We start from the raw sequence: 24,524 nt of genomic DNA on the forward strand, positions 1-24,524 counted from the left end.
GATGGGTGCTGCAGGGTGTTTATCTGCCTGGGGCCCCTGCAGTGTTGTCTCCCTCTTTCTGCTAATGCACTGGGAGATTCCTTTGTGTGAGTGCCGAGGCTCCTGGTGGTTTTCTGAGCTGGTTTCCACCGGTTCCCCCCCCTCACTGAGGCACTGGAGGTCCAGGTGTTGGTGTTTGCCTGCTCTACCACCTGGGCTTCAGGATTTCTTCACAATTGGAGGCTGCAGGGCTCTACAGCTCACCTGGTGTTGGGTTGGAATCAGCAAGGCCGGGCTTTAGGAAGCCTTTAGGTTGTTTTCTTCACCTCCTTTCAGATGAATGCCAGGGTACTTATCTGCCTGGGGCCCTTGTAGTTCTGCCTCCCTTATTTTTGCTGAGGCACTGGGAGACCGTTTGCTGGGCTGCTGCACTGCTGCTCCCTCTTTCTTCTAGTTCAGGTGTTCCAGGGTTTTTTTTTTTCTGGGGTGATATTTTCTGGGTTTTCAGAGGTTGATAAGGGAGAGTGAGAGCGAGAGCCTTTTCACTCTGCCATCTTGGCTCCCGGAAGCGGAACCTAATAAAGAAACTTGTTGCAAATATTTTTTCAATTTACTTTTTTATCGTCTAATTTTAACTGTATTAGATATGTTTGTATAAAAACTTTTCAATTTCATATAATCAAAATCTTCTACTTTATATCTTATGTTCTGCTCTGTTGCTTGTTAAATCCTGAATTCTTCCCCTCTCCATACATCTAAAAGGTCTTTGCTTCTCTAATTTGCTAATGATATCAACTTTTGTGATTGTCATGTTTCCATTTGGAGTTTATCTTATATGGTTTGAAATGTTGATTTATACCTAATTTCTACCAAACTGTGTTCCAGTTTTTCTGCCAATTTTTGTCGAATAGCCTGGTTACTAGGGTCTTTGGTTTTATTGATCACTAAACTCTTGTCTTTGTTTACTTCTGTATATTTTATACTTATTCTGTTCCACTGACTGTTCCACTAGTCAACCTCTGTGTAAAAATAGATTTTTATGGATACATTTTCTTTTTCCCTTGCTTAGATCTCCCATTGTATCTGTACACCTACCTATTCTCAGAGATGCATCCCTTATAATAATTATTTAACAAAGAAAAGTGTTTCCAATGCTTTTCTGTATTTGTTTTGGAATTATACAAACAAAGTTGCCTAAACCATCTATGTCCTTTGACCTAGTGATTCTACTGCTAGACATATACCTCAAAGAGGTAATTTTTCTTTTTTCTTTTTTTGCTTTTTGGTGAGTCGATCGGGGTTAAGTGACTTGCCTAGGGTCACGCAGCTAATAAGTGTCATGTGTCTGAGGCTGGATTTGAACTCAGGTCCTCCTGACTCCAAGAGCAGAGCTCTGTGCACTGCGCCACCTAGCTACTCCTAAAGAGGTAATTTTTCAAAGAAAAATTACATATCCATCAAAATATTTACAGCAGCACTTTTTGTGGTAGCTAGGAATTGAAAACAAAGTAGATGCACCATGCTTCTAAGAGATCCAGGCAGTTTTTGCTAATAATTTCTTGAAATATGGTATCAAGGCTCTTTTTTTGAGCTTTTAATTAAATGTTATTGTTTCTAGTTGTTTCATGGAGTCATTGCTTTCTTTTTGGTCAATCTTAATTTTCAGGGAGTTGAATTCTTGGGTAATGTTTAAAAGCATCTGTTGTTAGCTATTTACTTTTCTTGCAGTTTTTCCCCCATTGCTATTTTTTCCCCAGTAACATTACATTTTATCAAAAAATAAATATGGCCTCAAAAAAGGGATATGGGAGGACATTCGTTTTTCCCCTATTCCTTTTTAAAGTTAGGAAGTCCATGGATATGGAACGTTGCGCATATTTTCAGACTTTTTTTGATGTATTGATCAGTTGTCTTGATTTTTTCCCTTTTTTTTTGTTAATTTTTTTGTGTCATGAGATGACTCTGCAAGTTTGGAGGAGGTGAAATACCGAGAGAAAATTGTGAAATGAAAAATAAAAGCAATAACTTTTAGCTTTTTAAAAATATATGTATATTCATTTTTTTCTTATTTAATTTTTTCTAGGTACTCTTCTAGTCTTTGTGGCCAGGGAAGAAATTCTTTTCTCTGAGGCCCTACTTGGACTTGTTAAAAAAAAAATTATTTTTGGTGGGTTTACCTTTTGGACTTCTCTTGGTCCTTAATATTTTTTCATTGTGTTAGTGTTTTTCTTCTGTTTACTCGTGTCTCTAGTTCTAAATTAGGGCTTTATGCTAGGGTGATACTCTGTTCCTCTCCCTCCTCCTCCTTCTCCTCCTTTTCCTCCTCTTCCTCCCCCCTCTCCCCCAGGGTCACACAGCTAGTAAGTATCAAGTGTTTGAAATCAGATTTGAACTCAGGTCCTCCTGACTTCAGGGCCGGTGCTCTATCTACTGCACTAGCTGCCCCTAGGCTTCACTTTTTAAAGTAATTCCTTTGTTTTAGTTTAGTCTCCTTGTGACTTAACTTAGCTTTTGCCTTGCCACCTTCTCTATCTCCTTCTCCTTGCAGATGTCCAAACCCATAATTGTCTTCATCTCTCATGGGCCCCAACAGATGTTGATTGTGCTGATAGCAAGTCTTTTTTCTGTTTTTAAAATTTTTATTTAGTGTTTTATTTTTCTCCTGTTACATGTAAAAACAATTTTAACATTCATTTTTAAAACTTTGAGTTCCAAATTCTCTCCCTTTCTCCCTCCCCTCATTGATAAGGCAAACAATTCAATATAGGTTATACATGTGTAATCATGCGAAACACTTACTTAAGTTATGTTGTGAAAGACTAATATTTCCCTCCATCCTATTCCCTCCTTGTTTATTCTGTTCTCTTTGTCCTTTCACACTGTCCCTCCTCAAAAGTATTTTGCTTCTGACTCCCCCCCCCCGCCAATATCTTCTCTCCCTTATATCACCCTCCTTTCTCTTATCCTCTTCCCTCCTGTTTTCCTGTAGGATAAGATAGATTTCTATACCCAATTGATTGTGTATGTTATTACCTCTTTGAGCCAGTTCTTATGAGAGTAAAGTTCACTTACTTCTTCTCTCTTCATCTCCACTGTAAAAGGTTTTTCTTGCCTCTTTTATGTGAGATAATTTACCCCATTCTACCTCTCCCTTTCTTTTTCCCAGTACATTCCTCTCTCATGCCTTAATTTCATTTTTTAGATATCATTCCTTCATATTCAACTCATACCTCTGTGCCCTCTGTCTATATATACTCTTCTAACTACCCTAATAATGAGGAAGGTCTTGTGTTACAAATATCATCTTTCCATATAGGAATGTAAACAGTTTAACTTTAGTAAGCTCCTGCCTCAGTGCTAGCAAAGAGACCTCTGTAATCTCCTTTTGACGAATTGTTTGATCCCCTTACCATCTGTGGGCTGAGAGCCCCAAGGTCTGCTCTTAGTTTGATGGGGCTGGGGTTTTTCTGGCACAGCCTGCGCTGGACTGTGCTCCTCTTTCACCCAGGCCCAACAGACCTTTCCTGCTGACCTTAGAAGTTGTTTTTGGCATCTGTGAGCTGAGAAGTCTGGAAACTGCCACTGCTGGCAGTGGTGATTCAGTCGCCCTGAGCTCTGCTCCAGGTTCACTGGAGCCTGGTCTGCTTTGCTGTGCCCTGAGCTGGACTGTGCTCTTCTCTCACCCTGGTGCAACACATCTTTTCTGTTGAACTTCCAGGTTGTCTTGGGCTGGAAATTTGTTTCACTCTGCCTTTTTGTGGTTTTTGCTGCTCTAGAATTTGTTTAGAGTCATTTTTTTGAAGGTTATGTGGAAAGTTTGTGGGAGAGCTCAGGCCAATCCCAGCAGGTCTTTTTCAAGACTCCAAAAGTAGGTACTTTGATTCCCAGGTCTGCCCTGCCCCTTGCTTCTGTGTGTGCCACAAATGTGGGCTGCCTGGGTGCTGCAATTCCTGAGGGCTGTCTGGGCCTGTGTCTTGCTGTGCTTGACTGTTGAGCTGACTGGGCCTGTCACCAGCAGTGTTTAGAGAGGGCTACCCGAGTTTTGTTGACACTTGTGTAGCCATCACTCTCGTTATGGTCTCTGATGTAGCCTTTTCCCCTGCTTTGGATTGTCTCTGCTCATGTTCTTGTTGCCTTCCATCTTCTTTTGACCTAGTTCTACTCGGAGCATCCATAGAATTCTTGATATCTTTTTGTGCAGTTCAGATGAAGGCATTTATAGCTGTTTCTCTTTGGTTTTCTTTTTTACTGCTCCTTCTATGCATTTTTAGAGCTTTACTGGATTTTGTGAGAGTTGTGGGGTCCTCTACATCCTGACACACTGGTATTTGATGTGGGGTAGGCAAGCTAGCGTAGATGAAACTGGAGGGAACGGCAGCTAGGTGGCACAGTGGATAGAGCTCTGGCCATGGAGTCAGGAGGACCTGAGTTCAAATCCGCCCTCAGACCAAACACTTGACACTTACTAGCTGTGTGACCCTGGGCAAGTCACTTAACCCCCATTGCCAAAAAATAAAAAACACTGGAGGGAGCATATGCCAGGTGAGTGAAACCACCATGACCACCTTGACCATTATCTCCCCTCAGACCCTGGTAGAACTGGTTCAGGATCCTGTATCCAAGAGTCTTGGGAATAGCAGTGCCCCATAAACTCTCCAACCTGCTTTCAGCCTAGACTCATAAGCCATCATTGGAAGAAGATGTAATTTTGTAGATGAGGCCCTCCTTCATCACCACCAGCAGAAAGTGTTGACCAGTTATCACTAACACTCAGATGGGTACGGTCATCTGGCAGTGGCAGCACCACCAGTCCAGCTTCCTGCGAAGACCACATAGCCATCACCTGGAGAAGCCATCTCCACCAACTGCCACACATAGGGCAGCAAGCTGGAGTAGTACAGCACCCTGACAGGAAGCAGCATGTATCAGGCAAGTCAGACCACCAATTTAAGCACCATTTCCCCTCAGATCCTGATGGAGATAGCTCAGGACCTTGAACCCAAAAGCCATGGAAATCGCAATGCTTCCAGGAGCCCAGTGCCTCAGCCATCATCCTGGGAAACAACTCCTATGGAGATATGTAACCTGGCAACTGCCCTTGCAGGTGCTGCAGCCCCTGAAGTCCTAGGGGAAAAAAATCTATGCCACTGTCAAAAGGTTCAATATCAGTAATTGATACAATTTTATTAGTAGAAATGACTTGAAAGAGGAGCTATGAACTTTAACTTTTCTGTGTGACTTGCAGCTGAAACCTTCCGTGTGTTGTCTCCTCCATTAGAATGAGCTCCTTGAGACCTAGGACTGTGTTCCTTTTCTGTTTGTATCTACAGAGCTTGTCCTGGTGCTTTGCACGTAATAAGTGCTTAATAAATGCTTCATTCATTCTTCCTCAATTCTCAGTGTGTTCTGTTAATTGATATTATGTTGAAATCCTTCGTGTATTCTAAACACTTTGTTTTGAAAGACTGATCCACAGATCATAGTGGTAAAAGCCCTGTTGTGTTACTTTATGTATTTCCTGTGAGTCTTAGATTTGATTTTTTTCCCCCTAACAAACACTCTTTTGATAACAAATACAGAAATGGGTGAGAAACACTGTGGCAAATGTGGCTAAAGTAGGAGTTGGGATTTGACCACAAATTTGGTAGATTGTTGGGGAATTTAATTAAATCATTCCCTCTGTTGTTCTTATCCATGTAGTGGAAATAAAAATTCTAGTCTCATAAAGTAGCTTAGTAGGATTAAGTCTAACTAATAATTTACTATGTTTTGTGAACAAAACATTAAATATTTGTGTCTAGAGATCATTTTAGATATTATTTCAGTGAGATAGACGGTACAGTGGATAGATAGAGCTTTAATTTTGAGTCAGGAAGACGAGTTCAAATCTTAATGTCCTAGAGGTAAGATGCTTACCTGTCTCATTCTTTGTTTCCCCATCTGTAAAATAAAGATAATAATGGATTGGCTTCAGGATTAAATGAGATAACACATATAAAGTACTTTTTGAACCTGAAAGCACTATATAAATTCATTATTACCACCACCACTGCCACCACCACCACGACCATCATCATGTTGATAACAAAAGGTTACTAAGTTGATAATAGTTTTTTTATTCTCTTTATTAAATGATAGCATTTAATACAAAATATTGAAGATAAAAAGCACCATGGTAAATTGGAAAGAATCCTGGGTTTAGAGTCAGGCAGCTTGAGTTTGGATTTCTGCTCTGCCATTTACTGTTTCTGAAATCTTGGGCAAATCACATGACCTCTCTGGGCCTCAGTTTCCTTATCTTTAAAATGAAAGTGTGAGACTAGATGAATATCATGGGCCCTTTTATCCTAAATTTATGATCCTGTAATCTTTCTAGTCCCCCTTTTGCAATATCAGAAAAGGCTATACTTTAATTTTTGTCAGCTAAAAGTGAGAGATTTATGACAATTCATCCCCACCTTGTGCAATCTGGAGTGCTTTGTATACTTCTGAAGAACAATATTGATATTTTGAATGCTCTTGAAGATCTGCGACTTCCAAATATGATGGAAACATCTATGTAGTGGCTCAGATATTCAAATAAATCTGTGATCTCATTAATTTGGAAGTTCCTTCCAGTGGTGTAGTTTGTTATCCATCCATGCTTCCCCATGGACCCTTGTTTATATTTTCTTATAAGTTTGCCACAGAGGAACTGCCCAACATACAGGAAACCTTTCTCAATTTCTTCTGATCCTGTGAGTGTGGAGTTTTCTGGATCACCTCCTGTCTTCCCTTGCCCATTTGCTCTTACTAGTATACCATTTCTTGATGATATCTTTGATTCCTGTTCTTTAAAAACATGAGGAAAATGAGGCTCAGAAGAGGTATGACTTCCCATGGTCATCTAGCTACTAACTGTTGACAGGAGAGTGGGACTTAGTTTTTGTGACTTGGAAGTCCAGCAGTGTTTCCCACCAAGCCATGCTCTTCTGCATTGTGTCTCATGTTGGCTATTTTGTCAACCTTAAGAGTCGCAGAGTTCTGAAATGGTGCCTCTTCTTTTAAATTATATTCCTACTGGTGTCTCCTTTAACATTTTAATATTGACCCCTAAATAACAAATCAGAAGTAAACATGGCTCATTCTTTTTTTTTTTTTTTGGTTAGGCAGTGGGATTAAATGACTTGCCCAGGATCACACAGCTAGTAAGTGTCAAGTGTCTGAACCCGGATTTGAACTCATTTCCTCTTGACTCCAGGGCCACTGCTCTATACGCTGAGCCATATAGCTGCCGGAGAAATTCTTAAGTAAACAAAGGGAAGGTCTTAGTGCTAGGCTCTGCTTTGTGGTTAAGTTACTGATTCCACCTAGCTGCCCCAGTCTTATATTTTTTAAGCTTCTTAATGGGATTGCTGTTTTTTAACTTGATCTATCTTTTTCAAAACAGACTACCTACAGAATCTTCCCTGATCTCCAAAGCTGCTAATAACCTTCTCCCTATAATTACCCTGTATTCATTTACATAAATTTTATGTAAACCTTTATATATACATAACATCTCCCCCATAGAAGGTAAACTTGAGGGCAGGGACCGTCTCACTTTTGTGTCTGTAGCCCTGGTATTTAAGATGGTGCCAAGCAAATAGTAGGCTCTTCATAAATATTTAATAAGTGGGGGAAAAGATATTAAATAAAGCTTGATGCCATTATGGAACTCTTTCAAAGACTCTTTAGTTTGTATAGCATATTGCAGCTAGATGTCATGGTAGAATCTTTTTCAAATTTTTCTAATTTGTTGGCTGAATCCCAGCAATGAAATGCTGCAGAAGTAGCAGTTATACAATCTAATGTTAATGTTTAGCATTTCAAATAGAGTGGCTGGTTTTAAGCAAAGACTGAAAATTGCAAACAGTAATTGCCCTTACAAACAAAGAACTTTTCCCCAGGTACGTATTCAAATATGAATGTTATCATTAAGGGCAATGGTTCTAACTTAAGGCTTCTGTTTTCAGCTCTGTACAGTTACTTTGATTGTTGATTTTCAGGTGAATATACCAGTGAGCAGCCAACACAAAACATGTCTATAGAAGTAAAATAGAGTTTTAAAAATTGTGATGGCTATTTTTTCATTTCTAATAGCTCTTTGGGGAACTTGAGAGAAAGCTAGTTGTCAGTAAACTAGTACTTGAATCCTCACCTGGTACATACACACTGGGTTATGCTCTCCACTGACACAACTCCTGTCTTGGTACAGGTCCTCATCACTTCACACCTCGGGTATTTCATTATCCTACAGATTATTCTTTCTGAGTCACCTCTCTCCCTATTTGAGTCCATCCTTCACTCAGCCCTCAGAATGATCTTATAAATTACAGGTGTGATCATGTTACCCCTTATTCAGTAAAGTCCTGTCACAGTCAGGACCATATAAGAAGTCTTCTATTTGCTTTTCAAAGCCTTTTACAACCTGGCATCTTCATAGTTTCCACCTGTTGTTCCTGGTTCTGTCCTCTAGGGCTCAAGCAGAATATCCACTTTTCCTCCAACAGTTTGTTGTGGTTGAGTCGTTTGTCATGTCTGACTCTGTGACTCCATTTGGCTTTTTCTTGGCAAAGATACCAGAGTGGTTTGCCATTTCCTTCTCTACTTCACAGGTTAGGAAACTGAGGCAAATAGGTTTGAGTGACTTGCTCTGGTCACACACCTAGTAAAGTATCTGAGGCCAAATTTGTCAGGACTTCTTTTGGGTAGGCAGTGGTGTTAAGTGACTTGCCCAGGGCCACACAGCTAGGAAGTGTTATGTGTCTGAGGCTGGATTTGAACTCAGGTCCTCCTGAATCCAGGGCTGGTGCTATATCCACTGCCCCACCTCACTGCCCCCTGAGGCCATATTTGAACTCAGGAAGGTGAGTCTTTCTGACTTTAGGCGGGGTACTCTATTGTGCCACTTCATTTCCCTATGCACCAATACTTGAAAACAACTATTATGCCAATCCTGAGTCTTCAATATTCTAAATATCCCAAGTTCCTTCAACTAATCCTCATATGGCACGGACTTGAAGTTCTTCATTGCCCTGAATACTCTAATCTGGATGTCTTGAACTGAGCAAAGTGTTGTAGATGTGGTCTCACAAGGAAAGAGAACAGCAAAAGTGTTACCTTCCTAGTCCTGAATGCTAGGTCATTACTTATGTAGCCTTTCATTACATTTATTTGGCTACCAAATCACATTCTTGACTCACTGAGCTGGAAGTCCAATAAAACCCCTTAAACTTTTCCACATCAACTACTGTCTCAACATGCCTATACCATCTTGGACTAGTGAAGTCGGTTTTTTGAACCCCAAATTATCCCTATTAAATTGCTTTCTATTAGTTGCAGCCCAGTTTTCTAGCTTATAAAGATCTTTTTAGATACTTTGTATTGGTTATTCTTCAAAGCTTTGTGAAATCTGCTCATTGGATAAGCATGTCATTTATGCTTTTATCTATATCTAGGTCCTCAATAAAAGTCTAATCCAGTCCAATCTCATAAGCACCATACTGGAGACTTCTTTCAATTTGACATAGAATCATTAATGATTGACTGTTCTTTAAATATTTCTAAATTCATCTAATTGTACTGTGGTGTCATCCATAGCTCTCCATCATTTCCGTAAGATTAGCACAAGAATAGTAGCAAAGTTCTAGCATTTTCTATCTAAATTTATTCTGACCAAAACCTTTTTTTTCCTGAATGCTTATGTAGTCAACAATAAAACACTTCACCCAGTAAGCCTCAGTTTTCTTCTCTGTAAAATGAACAGGATAATACTTACTGTACATAACTCTCAGGATTGTTATCAGGAAAATATACCATATACTGTGAGGTGCTACCTAAATTTAAGCCATTATTGTTTTTCTAACTCACTACCAGTTCTTTTTTTGTTTTGTTTTATTTTATGGAAAGTTCTCAATAGCTGACTATTTCTTCTTCACATATTGCTCTACAGCTTCCTTGGCCCTTTTTACTCAAATTTCAAAAAGGTGGGCATTGGTTCAGGCCATTTATGCCTTGAAATTCTTTTTATCTTCTGTAATGATGGTATAAGCTTTTTCTTTCTTATACACATTTCTGATGGGCATAATTTGACCTGAAAAGCTGCATGGCCACTTTGAGTTCTTCAAGAGAGCTATCTTACTTCTTAGGGGCAGATGGTTTTCTTGGGAAGAGGATAAGTTTGGAATGATACTCTTTCAGCTATCCCACATTTGCCTAGAGGTACTCTGCAGACTTCCGCAGAGATACTTAAGGTTCATACCACTTTTTATGGCTACTAGCGAACCTTAACTCTTTTGATCTGAATCTTCTACCAGCATGTATTTTGTTGTGGTATTGGAACAGTATGGCACCTCATTATTGGCAGGATAGAACAAGATTCACAATGAGGGGCAATTTGCTGAGCTTTTGCTTAATGAAACTTTCATTTTACAATCTCTCTGGCTGACTAATTAAATCATGTGGAAACTCTTCTTTGCCATTCTTTGTGGAAATGGGACTTTAGAATCATGTCCCTTTGGTTGGATGTCATGTCTGCTTAGAGCCATATTCACCAACATCACAGCTGAGTGGAAAAGAAGTCTCTGCCAATTCTAAAAACAGTTTTAATTAAGAGTTTGAATTTTATCTGTTACCCAATTTACTGTAGTTACTAATAAGTAGTGGAATTGACTAAAGAAATTAAATATAAATCTAATTTTTATACCAAATTGTTCACTTCTGCTTTAACAGTATTTCAGATAACATCATATTCCAACAGCTAGTATAATATGCTAAGAGCATATCCCACTATTCATTTCAGAGAATCAGGGAGCATAGACATTCTCAAGATTTCTGCCAATTGTATCATATTGTATTTGCTCTTTTATAAAGTAGAGTCAGGGGCAGCTAGGTGGTGCAGTGGATAGAGTACCGGCCCTGGATTCAGGAGGACCTGAGTTCAAATCCAGCCTCAGACACATAACACCTACTAGCTGTGTGACCCTGGGCAAGTCACAACACCATTGCCTAGCCAAAAAAAAAAAAGTGGAGTCGTCTAATGAAAAGAACTTGGGCTTAGAGAGAAGAGCTATATATTTAGTACTTTGTCTGCTCTGTAATAGTCAGGTAGTCATTATTAACTCTTACTCAAAATTTTATTCTCCAAAGATAATGTCATTCTTGGACCTATGTAGGTATAATTTCCCTTGCAGCTTGCACTAGTCCTGTTTGAATTTTGAATTGATTTTTTATATGCCTATAGGAAAAATCTATATTGACTGTATAATTTTTTATTTTGTGATCTTTTACACTTAAATCTTAGTTAAATTTTTATTTCAAATTATTTTTATTAATTATGGTCATGTTAACATCTAATTAAGTTTGAATATTATCATTGGAAATGTTAGTAATGCATAAACTTTTTAAAAAGAAAAACAGAAACTCTTATTATTAGGTCACATTTGTATGATTTTTTGAGTTTGTTACACATGGTGCTCTCTTATTTATTTGTCTCTAAATTTAATATTTTATTCCCCCCCATTACATATAAAAACAATTTCTAAAATTTGTTTTTAAAAATTTTTGAGTTCCAAATTCTCTCCGTCTCTTCTCTCCACTCCTTGTTGAGAAGGCAAGCAATTAGATATGGGCTATACATGTGCAGTCAGGCCAAACATATTTCAGTATCAGTCATGTTGTTAAAGAAAACACAGACCAAAAAACCCAAGAAAAATAAAGAAAGGAAAGAAACAGTATGCTTGGATCTGCATTCAGACTCTATCAGTTCTTTCTCTGGAGATGGATAACATTTTTCATCATAAGTTCTTCAGAATTGTCTTGAATCATTGTAATGCTCATAATAACTAAGTCATTCGCGGTTGATTATCATACAGTATTGCTGTTACTATGTATGGTGTTCTGCTGATTTCACTTTGCATCAGTTCATGTAAGTTTTCTAGGTTTTTCTGAAAGCACACTGCTTGTCATTTCTTATGGGACAATAGTATTCCATCACAATCACATACAATAATTTGTTCAGCCATTCTTCAATTGATGGACAGCCCCTCAATTTCCAATTCTTTGCCACCACTAAAAGCTGCTATAAATATTTTTGTACATATTGATCCTTATGCTTTTTTATCTCGTTAGACCTAGTGGTGGTATTGTTTGGTTAAAGGGTATGCATGGTTTTATAGCCCTTTGTGTGTAATTCCAAATTTTTTTCTCAACAGAATGGTTGAATCAGTATACAACTTCACCAACTGTGCATTAATGTCTCAATTTTTCACATCCCCTCCAGTATTTGTCATTTTCCTTTTCTGTCATATTAACCAATCTGACAGGGGTGTGTTTTTGTGTGTGTTAATTTGCATTACTCTAGAGTATTTTTTCATGTGACTATAATAGCTTTGATTACTTTGTCTGAAAATGCCCATTCATATCCTTTCATCATTTATCAATTGAAGAATGGCCCTTATTGCTATAAATTTGAGTCTGTTTTCTATATATTTGAGAAATGATACCTTTATCAGAGAAACTTGCTATAAAATTTTTTCCGTTGTGTTTACTATGTACTTCCCTCCATCCTGTTTTCCCCCTATTTATCCTACTTTCTCTTTCTTTTCACCCTGTCCATTCTCAACAGTGTTTTGCTTTGGACTTTTATCTCCCCCAATCTATCCGGCAACCCCCTACCACTAACCCCAGCCTCTTATCCCCTTCCCCTGTAAGTGTGTGTGTGTTATTTCCTCTGAACCATTCTGATGAGAGTCTTGCTCCCCCTCACTAGTGGGTACCCAGGACTGTGATCCAGATCCAAATATGGGCAACGCAGCAGAGTCCTGCCCCTGAAAACAGGTCCCGGAAGATAGATTCCTGTGCTCTTAATTCCACAGGAAGTCAGTAACAGCGCTGGGATCATTTGGATTCTAGATCTCTAGGTTGTTTCACTCTACTGTGAAAAAAAAAGCTGTTACTAGATTCTGACTCTGGTGTTGTAGTACTCCTCTGACGTGTACGCTCATTTTAGCCTGTTATAACATTTTCTGCTTGAAACATCCATTAGAGTCGAGACTGATAGGGATTAATTCCATTTTACAGCTAAAGAAACCAAGGCACAGGTAAATTACTTTCCCATGATAGTGAAGTCTGAGCTGTACGCAGAGGTAGAATTTAGGTCTATTGACTTCATTCGGGTCTCCAGCTATTAGATGTAACTCCTTTAGTGGGATTTAGATATCTTTCTAGTATATTCTCTACCCAGATTGTGGAGTACTAAGCATTTCCATTTGGTGCAAAAATGCACAATTGTAAATAGGTAGTTTTATGTTCAAATTAGACTCTATCAAGATCTAGTTCCCTTGTAAATTTTTTCACAGTTAATTGTTGACCCTGGGGAGGCAGACATTGTGACTTTTCTGTCTCAAACTATGTATTATCATTAGCAGTTTCATGAAGGGCCTTTCAATCAACATATTGTTTCAGTTTACCATGCATATCCTACATGGTGCATCAGAGTTATGATGTACCCATTTTGTTATCAACGTGGCTGTAGTGTGGTGGTTAGCAACTGCTGTTCTACTTTCTACAGCTATATATTTTTTCTTTCTTTTTTATCTGAATAATAACTTACTCTTAAAGCCTGAGGAAGTATGCCTTGTATTTCTTTGTATTTAAGTATAGTGATACAACAGAAAAAAAAATTTTCCATTGAGTCTTTTTTATGATTCCTTATTTATGGACTAGAGATAATTCTGGCCTTCTTCCCTCCCTCCCTCCCTCCCTCCTTCCTTCCCTTCTCCCTTCCCTCCTTCCTTCCCTTCTCCCTTCCCTCCCTCCTCCCTCCCTCCCTCCCTCCCTCCCTCCTCCCTCCTTCCTTCCTTCCTTCCTTCCTTCCTTCCTTCCTTCCTTCCTTCCTTCCTTCCTTCCTTCCTTCCTTCCTTTGCAGTTGGGTTTAAGTGACTTGCCCTGGGTCACACAGCTAGTAGGTGTCAAGTGTTTAATCTGACCCTGGATTTTAACTCAGGTCTTCCTGACTTCAGGGCCAGTGCTCTATCCACTGTGCCACCTAGCTGCCCCAAATTCTGGCTTTTCTAAGGTTGGCCAGCAGAATACAAGTTTCACTGGTTCAGTCATGCTTCACACACTCCATGCAATAGATGTTCTGTTTTCTGAAGATCTGCCTAAGTTAATTAAGAAGCTAATCACCAAGAGGCTTGAAGATAACTTGTTTTGCCGTGGCAAAATGGTCCTCAATCCATTGGGTTCACTTCTTCAGCAGTATCATGGTGGTTAGTGGTAAAGGGGGCAAAATGTACTGAGTCATCCTATTTTAGATTACCTATAATCATTAATTGTAGATGCTCTAAATATGAGGTAATTGTCTAGTGACTGAGTCAGTAAAGAACTAGAGGACCTAAATTATATTAATCTTGTCATCCTGAAAAGGAATGAAAAAAACAACCCAACAACCATAAAAGTGGATTGCAACTAAACTGGAGAATGGCTTATTGGTTCTTCTTGGAGAAACAAATGAAGGAGTTGATGGAGTAGCTTTTATCATGTGTCTAAAGTGCACAAAAATTATCATTTCATGGGACACTTGATCATCTTGTATTGCGTTATTCATGATAAACATTTCCAAAATGCGTACTATGACTTAAAATAAAAGTTTATGTGCTTACATGATGAGGAGCAAGGAAATTCAACTGAAAACTCAACACATTCCATATTAAATCAACATATACTTATTATTTGTTGACTTAAATGCAGTGGTGGATATGGGGGTGGGGAGAAACAGTAGAAAACATGGTTCAGAGATAAGAAATTAAGAAGATCAAAGGCTTATAAACTGTACTGAAGTGTATTGACTATTTCAGCCTTTTTTCAGTAAGATAATCAGAATGGCGCTGTAGATGGAATCTCCATTAATTACTTATTTTTGTCATTTCTTTGAAAAAAAAAGTTTTATTGATGCATTTTGTTTTTGTACCAGTCGTTTATTTCTCCTTAATCATTTCTGTACTGTAAATCTTCCACTCTTTGAACCTTTCCTTGTTACTAAGAAAAGTATTTTGTAATGTTTGAACATATCTTGACAGCATATGCATATTTCATGTCCTCAGTTCCTGACTCCTCTTGTGAAAAAGAGGAGGTAGAATTCATCATCAGTTCTCTGGTCCTGTATTTATTGGTCAGTCATTGTTAATCAAAGTTTGACTGCTTTTTAGTGTTTTATTGATTTACATGATTGTAATGTTTCTATTGTAGTCCTAGGTCTCTTTACTTTGATGTGCATTGAGTCATATAAGTCTTCCTTTGTTTTTTTGGATTAATCATATTTGACATTTCTTACACTACTGATGTTACATTTTTATTCCTATATCATGAATTTTTTATGTGCATTACAGTTGATGGGTATTCACTTCCCCACCACCGAGCAGGTTTTGCTACTTGCCATCAAAAATGTTTTTATGAATACACACATATATCATTCATACAAACATACATACATATCCTGCATGCGTGTGCACACATACACACACACAGTATCTCCTTTCTAGAAGTCTTAGACTTCCTGATGGCATAAACCCAGTAATGAGTTCACTGTATCAAAGAATATGAACAATTTACTGACTTGTTGCATGATTCCAATCTCCCCCCCCTCCCCCCACAAACCGGGCCAGTTCATAATTTGTGATGTAATTAACCTCATTTCCAGGTGAGGAACTGAGACAGATAGTGTTTCAGTGACTTCCCCAGGGTCACACAGCTAGTAGGTATCTGAGGCTAGTTTGGAACTCAAATCTTTCTGACTCAAGGTCCAGTCATCTATCTGCTCTGCCACCTTGTTGCCTCAAAGATCAAGAGGGAAATGAGCTAGTGATACTTGTAGGCTAGATGTAATATGTTCTCAGACCTGTTTCCTAATTGTAAAAGAAAAAATGAGTAGCAGCAGACCTTTTAAAATATAGCAAAGATTTTCCTGGAAGTATAATTGGAAATTAAAGTTTGCTGCCGTTACTGCCTAAACTTGAAGATATAATCAACCCTAAACTCTGAAGTAATGGTTTCTGTTATTGTCCTGCTTCTTCCGTGTCTTACTTTATTGTTTCACAACTGAAATAATCTTTTTCTTTCCTTTCTTTTAGGTGATCTACTGTTCATTTGGTGGAACATCCAAAGGGCTACATTTCAATAATTTGATAGTAGGACTTGTCCTTCTTACAAGAGGCAGAGATGAAGAGAAAGCAAAATGTAAGTAGTTAGAGCATTAAAATTGTAGTACTTTGTACTTGTACAACATTTTTACTTATAGCTCTTACAATTCTGATGTCTATCATGACAAAGCCAGACGTTACATTAGTTAATTACATTTAAATTATTTTCAGTAAATTGCTTTCTGCTGTATCTTAGTAACCAATTGTTCTTTAAAATCTTTTGCATAGTATAAGTCTAAATTGGGGAAGTATGGAGAAGGAAATCTCAGTTCCTCTGTTTTATTTGTAATGTATGGTAATATTGTTCAAATATGTAGAAACATATACCAAGTTTTCTAGTACCTCCCAGGTTTAAAGGAAATATATAATATGTCTTAACCAGGTTTCAAGTGCATTTCTTGGTTAACATTTTAAATATATATTTTTCTAAGGTACATCTGGAGTATACTTGTTCTATATACTCAACAGTTTACATAGAGAGTAAAAATGTTTAGCAGTTATTAAAAATTCCAGTAAAGCTGTGTCAGCTATCACATGGAAAACAGAATGAGGTTGGATGAATAGCTATACCTCAGAAAATTTTGCATTAGAAATATATTTCTAAAGAAATGTTTCGATTTGGCCTTATTGTCAATGCTTTTAATTTCTTCTGTGTTTTTTTTTTTCTTTTTTTTAGACATTTTTAGTCTTTTCTCAAATGAATCTGGGAGTTATGTTGTACGGGAAGAAATGGAAAGGATGCTCCATGTCGTGGATGGAAAAGTTCCAGATACTCTTAGGAGGTGCTTTTCAGAGGTACTTTTAAAAAGTTAAATTTGTATATACTCTGTTGACAGATTTTGAACTACTTTTGCTTCCATGTTGTTTCAGGTGTGAGTGAGTAATAAGCTATACTTCTGGATACTCTTGACCTAGGAATAGTTAGATGATTTCTTAGCAATTTATATGATTAAAAGACTGCTGCCACCCCTGTTGTCAGAAATCTCTCAGACCAAAACTACAGAAGTTGTCTAACTGCTTGAGCTTTTACTTTTTCTCTGTTGGGCATAAAAGAATGTGGAATTTGGAGTTTAGGATTCATAAAGTCTTGGTACTTGGGTGATGTTATTCTATTATGTTCAAAGATTTTATCTATTAAATTATTTTTTGTGGGCTGGCTGAGGAACCTAAACGTCATTTGTAACATTTTTGCAGTGTGAAAAAATGCCCAGAGTACAGACATAGACATGAACTTTTGGTATACATCCTGTTAATAAGTTGAGAATTTGTGTATCTGCTGGACAATAAAATCTTTTTTATCATTAACAGCCCCATTATATAGTGGTTATTATTTTTGTGTTTAGTATTTTCTCTAACATAAGTAGTGTGAAATAATCACAATTGTACTTTGTAGGGTTTGACAATGACACAATTGTTTTGAACTGTTTTGAGTGAATTAATACTTCATTTTATTTTCTTTATAATTTGTTTATTTTTAGCATTCTTTTCTTTTTAAATTTTGAGTTCCACATTCCCTCTGTCTTATTCCTTCTTTACCCACTGAGAAGCAAACAAAATATCAGTTTTTTTATAGATATAGATGTGGATATATATGAAATCATGTAAATCATTTCTACATTAGCCATATCATTAAAAAAATCAAGAAAGTGAGAAAATTATACTTCAGTTTGCACTCAGAGTTCATCAGTTCTCTGGAGGTGGATAGCATTTTTTTTTTATCATGAGTCTTTTAGAATTGTCTTGGATCACTGTATTGATCAGAGTAGCCACTTCTTTCACATTTGATCATCCCATTCAGATTCACAGTTATGATTATTGGGTATTTCCCTCCATCCCGTTGTCCTTTCTCTCTGTATGTTTGTCTTTCTGTCTGTTTGTCTCCTGTCCCTCCTCAAAAGTCTATCTTGTTTCCAACCACTGCCTCAAATCTGCCTGTCCCCTTATCTTTATCTCCCATATCTCTTATTCCCTTTCCTTCCTATTTCCTTGTTGGGTAAGATAGCTTTCAATACCCAACTAAGTGTGTATGTATATTCTTCCTTCTTTGAACCAATTTAGGTGAGAGTGGATTGCAAGCATTGGTGCCACACCCCTCCCCCATTTTCCTCTTCTTTATAAAAGCTTTTCCTTGTGTTCTTCCTTTATGTGAAGAATTTTCACCTGTTCTACCTTTCCCTTTGTGTGGGACAGAGACCACCTACCCAAATTAAAACCAGAGTCTTGACAAAAGTTTGCAAAAGAGAAATCTCTTTATTGACTTTCTCGAGAAAGGGCACCCCTGTGCTGCCTAAGCTGCCCCAAGGGTGTGAGCGCTCTTTGTTTAAGGCAAGGTTATATATAGACCCTAACGCAACAGCCCACCCTAAACCCCTTCCCATTGGCTTATTGGCTGAGCCTCAGGTGTACAATCTATTCGTGTAAAAACTGCCCCAGTAATAGAGAGAACAAAGAGGTATAGAAATTATGTTAGCATGTTCCCCTTTTTAGGGCCTCACAGTTTCAGCAACCTTTTACCCACGGTCATATAACTAGCTAGAGGATGAGATAGACAGGATGCTCTTATGGCTCAGGAATTTCTGCTGACACTATCTAAGGGTAGGGGAGGGAGAAGGCTAGGGGAGGGGTCTTATATTCTGAGGGTCTTCACTTAGTGTTGGTACACATGTGCCACTCAAAAGCAACAATACCAGAACCATTAACAAGAACTAATGACCCTTTCAGGAGGCTTCACTTCTGAGAGATCATCTCTCACACCTTCTCCCCTCTCTGAGTGCGTTTCTTTCTCATCCCTACATTTTTTTTTTTTTGGAGATTATCCCAACAGTATCAACTCACAACCATGCCCTCTGTCTTTGTAGGCTACTTCTAACTGCCTTAATAATGATAAAATTCTTAGTTGTTATATGTATCACCTTCCCATATAGGAATGTAAGCGGTTTAACTCACTGAGCTTCACCCTTATGGTTATTCTTTACTGTTTACCTTTTTATGATTTTCTTGAGTCTTATGTTTGAATGTCAGATTTTCTATTTAGCTCTGGTCTTTTCATCTGGAATGCTTGAAAGTCCTCAATTTCATTAAATTTCAGTTTTTCCCCCCTAAAGGATTCTATTCAGTTCCACTGGGTAGGTTATTCTTGCTTATAATATTCTTGCTTGTAATCCTATCATATTTTAAGTTCCCACTCCTTTAATATGGAAATTGCTATCTTGTGTGATCCTAACTGTGGCTCCACGATGTTTGTGTTGTTTCTTTCTGGCTGCTTGCAAAATTTTCTCCTTGATGCAGGAGCTCTGAAATTTGGCTATATTACTGGGACTTTTCATTTTGAGGTGTCTTTCACGAGGTGATCGGTGGAGTTTTTCAATTTCTATTTTACCCTTTGGATCTAAGATACTGGGACATTTTTCTCTTTATAATTTCTTGAAATACGGTGACTTGGCTTTTTTTTTTTAATCATGACTTTCAGGTAGTCTAGTAATTAATAAATTATCTCTCCTTGATCTTTTTTCCAGGTCGTTTATTTTTCTGATAAGATATTTCATATTTTCTTCTATTTTTTCCATTCTTTTGACTTTTTAAAAATTGTTTCTTGGTATCTCATGGAATCATTAGTTTCCAGTTGCTCAATTCTAATTTTTAAGAAATTGCCTTCTTCAGTGAGCTCTTGTAACTCTTTTACCCTATGGCCAATTCTGTATTTTGAGGATTACTTTTCTTCATTTTCTCCATTTCTTTATTTCTGTGAATTTTTGTGCCTCTTTTACCATTTGACCATAAGTTGTCTTAGGTTGGAAAAAATGACTCCTTCTGATCTTTTGTTGGCTCTGTCACTTCAAAATTTGGTATGAGGCATTATTTTAACATTTTTTGGAGGGGAATATTGGGACTGTACCATCTTGGATTATTCATTTAGAAGTGCTTTGGATCTCTTTGGGGAAAGAAAATAGAGGTATGGTATTTGTGGGTACTACTTATGGATCTTTTTGTGTGGTTTTATTTTGGTAGGTGTTTTTGGAAGCAAATGGGTGTTGTTTAGAAAGGGAGGGATGTTTCAAGTCTAAATCAGTATTTATTGAGTGCCTATTAAATCTGGCATGGTGCTAAGCCGTGGGGGAAAGAGTGATAGCAATTATCTTAGTGATCAAAAGCATATAAAGTGCTACCATACTTTAAAAAGTAGATAACGAATAAAAAGAAGCTCTTATAATTATTCATTAAACAATTATTAAGCACCTACTATGTTCCAGGCACTTTTCTAATCCTGGAGCATTCAAAGAAAGGCAAAAGATAGTCTTTATTCTCTAGGTCCTCACAATATAATGGAGCAAGACTGCAACCAATCACTAAACATTTATTAACACATTAAAAGAAGCTGAGTGTGGGAGAGGATTCTGGGAAGATGCTGGAGTATGTCAGAAAATTCCAAGCCCTCCAGATTTCTCTCACAAACAAGATAAAATAGCGCCTGAGGGCAAATGTAGAGCAGTAAAAATTTGGGGCTATAAAGAGTTGGGGCAGAACAAAGGTCCTCTTGGAGCAATTGGAGATCAGAAGAAAAATCCCTGGACTAAGGTTTGGGCCCTGTGAAGAGTAAACACCTCCAGCTAGTTCCATTGAATCACCCAGAGGCTCACCTTGGGGCTAGCTCAGTGGACTCCAGCCACAGAAACTTTTATTTTCGGGACAGTGTGGGGAGTCCCGTGTCTGAGCTGGGGAAAATGGAAGGAACCTCTGCTGATAAGGGTTGCCAGACTCAACTGTGCTGCTGAGACATAGTTCTGGGCTGGAAAGAGCCAGCACACACCTGGTGATTGCAAAAGCAGTAGGGTGGGATCGCTGCTGTCTGTGGGCACTTACAGGAGAGCAGAGTTCTTGGTTTTGATTCCAGGCCAGAGGGGAGGGTCTGAAGAAGGAGGATCTGAGAACAGAGATGTCATCCACCATACCCCAGGACTGGAGGTGATTATAAATAAGTTGCTACAAATAAAAAAAAATGAGCAGGCAAAGGAGAAAGAATCCAACTATAGAAAGTTACTATGGGAATAGGGAAGATTGGGGTTAATTCAGCTTTGCTCACAGAGTATGGTACCTTCTCTGATGAGAGCACACCATGGTGGGTGTTTTGGTGCCAGTGTCTTCCATGTCACTCAATCATTTCCAAAGTTCTTAAGAGAGATCTTGAGAATGTCCTCATATTGCTTCTTTTGACCACCATGTGAGCGCTTGGCCTGTGTGAATTCTCCATAAGATCGTCTTTTGGGCAAGCGTACGTTTGGTAATCAAGCAACGTAGCCAGCCCATTGGAGTTGTGCTCTCTGCAGTAGAGTTTGAATGCTGGGCAGTTTAGTTTGAGAAAGGACCTCAGTTGCTGATAACTTATCCTGCCAGGTGATCTTCAGAATTTTCCTGAGACAATTCAAATGGAAGTGATTCAGTTTCCTGGCAGGGCATTGGTATACTTGTCCAGGTTTCACAGGCATACAGCAATGAGGTCAGCACAGTGGCTCTGTAGACCTTCAGTTTGGCGGTCAGTCTAATACCTCTTCCCTGCCATACTTGCCTTTGGAGCCTCCCAAACACTGAGCTAGTTCTGCCAGTGTGTGAGTCCAACCTCATTATCAATGTGTACATCCCAGGAAACTATACTGCCAAAGTCAATGAACTTATCCACAGCATTCAAAACTTCTTCATTTGCTATAACCAGTCGTTCCACTTATGGATGGTGTGGGTGGTGGCTGATGGTGAACCTGTGTTTTCTTGCTGTTAATTGTTAGGCCAAAATTAGCACAAGCAGCAGACAAATGATCCATGCTGTGTTGCATCTCAGCTTCAGAGTCTGCATTGAGTGCACAATCATCTGTGAACAAAAAAACTTGCACCAGCACTCTCTCCATTTTGGTCTTGGCTTGTAGCCTTTTCAAGTTGAAGAATTTGCCATCAGTGTGGTAGCTGACCTTGATGTGGTGTTCATCCTGATTGAAGGTGTTTGACAACGTGGCTAAAACCATCATGCCAAAAAGCATGAGAGCAAGGGCACAGCCTTGTTTCACTCCATTGGTGATTGGGAAAGCTCAAGAGCATCATCCATTATTCAGAACCCAGGGAAGCATGCCACCATGAAATTGATGTACGATACTGATGAGCTTCTCCAGGCAACCAAGTTTTGTACAGACTGCTGTTCTGATCTTGGTATTTCTCTTCGATTTGTTGGGCAGCAAACAACATATTTACAATTCCTTAGCCCTTTCTCAAGCCACACTGGCTATCAGATAGATGACCATCTTCCAGGTGAAGGATCAGCCTGTTAAGGAGGACTCTGGCAAGACCTCCCTGTGATTGTCATAGGACAGTCTATTTCCTTTGCCTTTATATAGATGACAATGGAGGTGTTCTTGAATTCCTGGGGCATAACCTTCTTTTGCTATATAACCCAGAAAATTTCAGTCAGCTTTTGTGTAAGCAATGGATACCTGCCCCTACCTTGTAAATCTCAGCTGGAATAGAATCAGCACCAGGTGCTTTGCCACACAAAAGGAGCCTAATGGCATTTAGAACCTCTTCTTCAGCTGGAACTTCAGTTAGAGAGGGATTGACTTCAACCTGAAATAAATGGTCTGTGGCTTTAGCATTGATTGATGACAGACTGTTGAGAACACTATGGAAGTGTTCAGCCCGTTTCTCTAGGACAGGCCTTTAACGACCTATGGCCTGCCAAAGGATTTTGGGTGACCTGCGAAAAATATAGAGGATGTTTTCCTCCATGGTCCTCTGGTATCATGTCTTTATCATTAATCCTTGTGGCTCCATCAGCACTGAGTAGTTGAGATATAGCATAGGTCTTTGGCCCTTAAGTAGCCTTCAGGGCATCAGAAAAACCACTTTGGATTTTTACTATCAGCATAAAACTGAATTTTGTATGCCTTACTTTGGATTTTTACTATCAGCATCAAACTGAATTTTGTATGCCTTCTTACTGAGCCAAGAATCCTGCATCTTTCTAAGGTTTGCTTGTACTTTTGATGGAATTAAATGCTGCCTTCTTAGAGATGGATGAACTGTCCTGTGGAGTTCTCATTTTTCATTTAGCAACTTCTGAATTTCCCCATCATTTTCATCAAACCAGTCTTGATGTTTGTGAGTGATCTGACCCAGAAGAGCAAATGCAGTGCTGTACACCAACTCTCTGAAATCTGCCCACTCCTTTTCTGCTCCTCTGTTGCCAACTGTGTGTTGGGTCAACTTTACCTCCACATTCGCAACAAACTGTTTCTGCTCGGAGAAGTGCTCTAATCTGTTGACAGTAATTCTTCTGGTAGTCATTTGGGCTTGGGGGTGCCACTTTTGTTGAATGCGAATATTTAACTTGGAGAGGATAAGTCTGTGATCAGTCCAGCACTCTGCTCCACACATCGCTTTCATCACTCTCACATCCTGTCTGTCTCTTCTCCTTACAATAAATAGTCTATTAAAAGCCAGTTTGCTGCAAGGATGCATTTATGAAGTTTTATTGCATTTAGGTAAATGGAAGACAGTGTTGGTGATGAGAAGGTCATGAGATGCAGAAGTCTTTAGTAGTAAGTGACCACTGCTATTTCCAACTCCATTCTTCCCAAAGACTCCCTGCCATATCTGATAGTCTGAGCTTACTCTGGCATTAAAGTTACCCAGAATTATAAGCTTGTTCTTTTTTGATACATTGATGATAAGGGTTTCCAGGTCTTCATAAAAATTTTTATTTGACTCATCAGGGTTGGTCATGGTGGGAGCATAGGCGCTGATGATGGTGGTATGGCATTTTCTTGCAAGTGGCAATTGCTTTGTCATTAACTTGTTGTTTACTCCTTTTGGTAGGCATACAAACTTGTTGACTAGATTAATTCTGATTGCAAAACCTATGCCAGCTTCATGACACTCCCCTTCACTTTGGCAACTCCAGAAAACCATGTATCCAGCTCCAACTTCAGTAAGCTGGCCTTTGTTTGCCAGCCTTGTTTCACTCAGGGCTGCTATTTGGATGTAATACCTGCTGAGTTCTCTAGCAACAAGAGCTGTTCATCTTTCAGGTTTACTGGATTTTGTGTTGTCTATAAGTCGTGCACATTCCATGTCCTGATAGTGAGTGGAATCATCTTTTTAGAAGTTTTTGTACTTTTTTTTGTGTTCCAACTACAGGGTGGGATCCCTGCCTGCTGTGGTAATCAGGCCAGGGTTGGGTAAGCAGACGGTTTTTTAGAGCACCTTTTCTAGTTTCTTCCTTATACCAGGAGGTGAGAAGTGTAATCTTTAAAAATCTGCTCAGACACCCAGGGGGCTGCTGAATTC

General features: G+C 38.7%; 1 protein-coding gene and 1 pseudogene across 1 annotated transcript in view; one reads left to right on the forward strand and one right to left on the reverse strand.

The window, feature by feature from the left end:
- USP32 (ubiquitin specific peptidase 32) overlaps positions 1–24,524 on the forward strand; it is a 263,795-nt gene that overhangs the window by 95,214 nt on the left and 144,057 nt on the right. The window contains 2 exon segments of the mRNA XM_020991809.2: positions 16,131–16,236; positions 16,876–16,994. Coding sequence (XP_020847468.1) covers positions 16,131–16,236; positions 16,876–16,994 — 225 coding nt within the window.
- LOC110212029 (large ribosomal subunit protein eL13-like) lies at positions 9,924–10,531 on the reverse strand (annotated as a pseudogene).

The sequence above is a fragment of the Phascolarctos cinereus genome, unplaced genomic scaffold, assembly GCF_003287225.1.
Source record: "Phascolarctos cinereus isolate Bilbo 61053 unplaced genomic scaffold, phaCin_HiC Scaffold_5;HRSCAF=322, whole genome shotgun sequence".
In the NCBI taxonomy this organism is placed as follows: Eukaryota; Metazoa; Chordata; class Mammalia; order Diprotodontia; family Phascolarctidae; genus Phascolarctos; species Phascolarctos cinereus.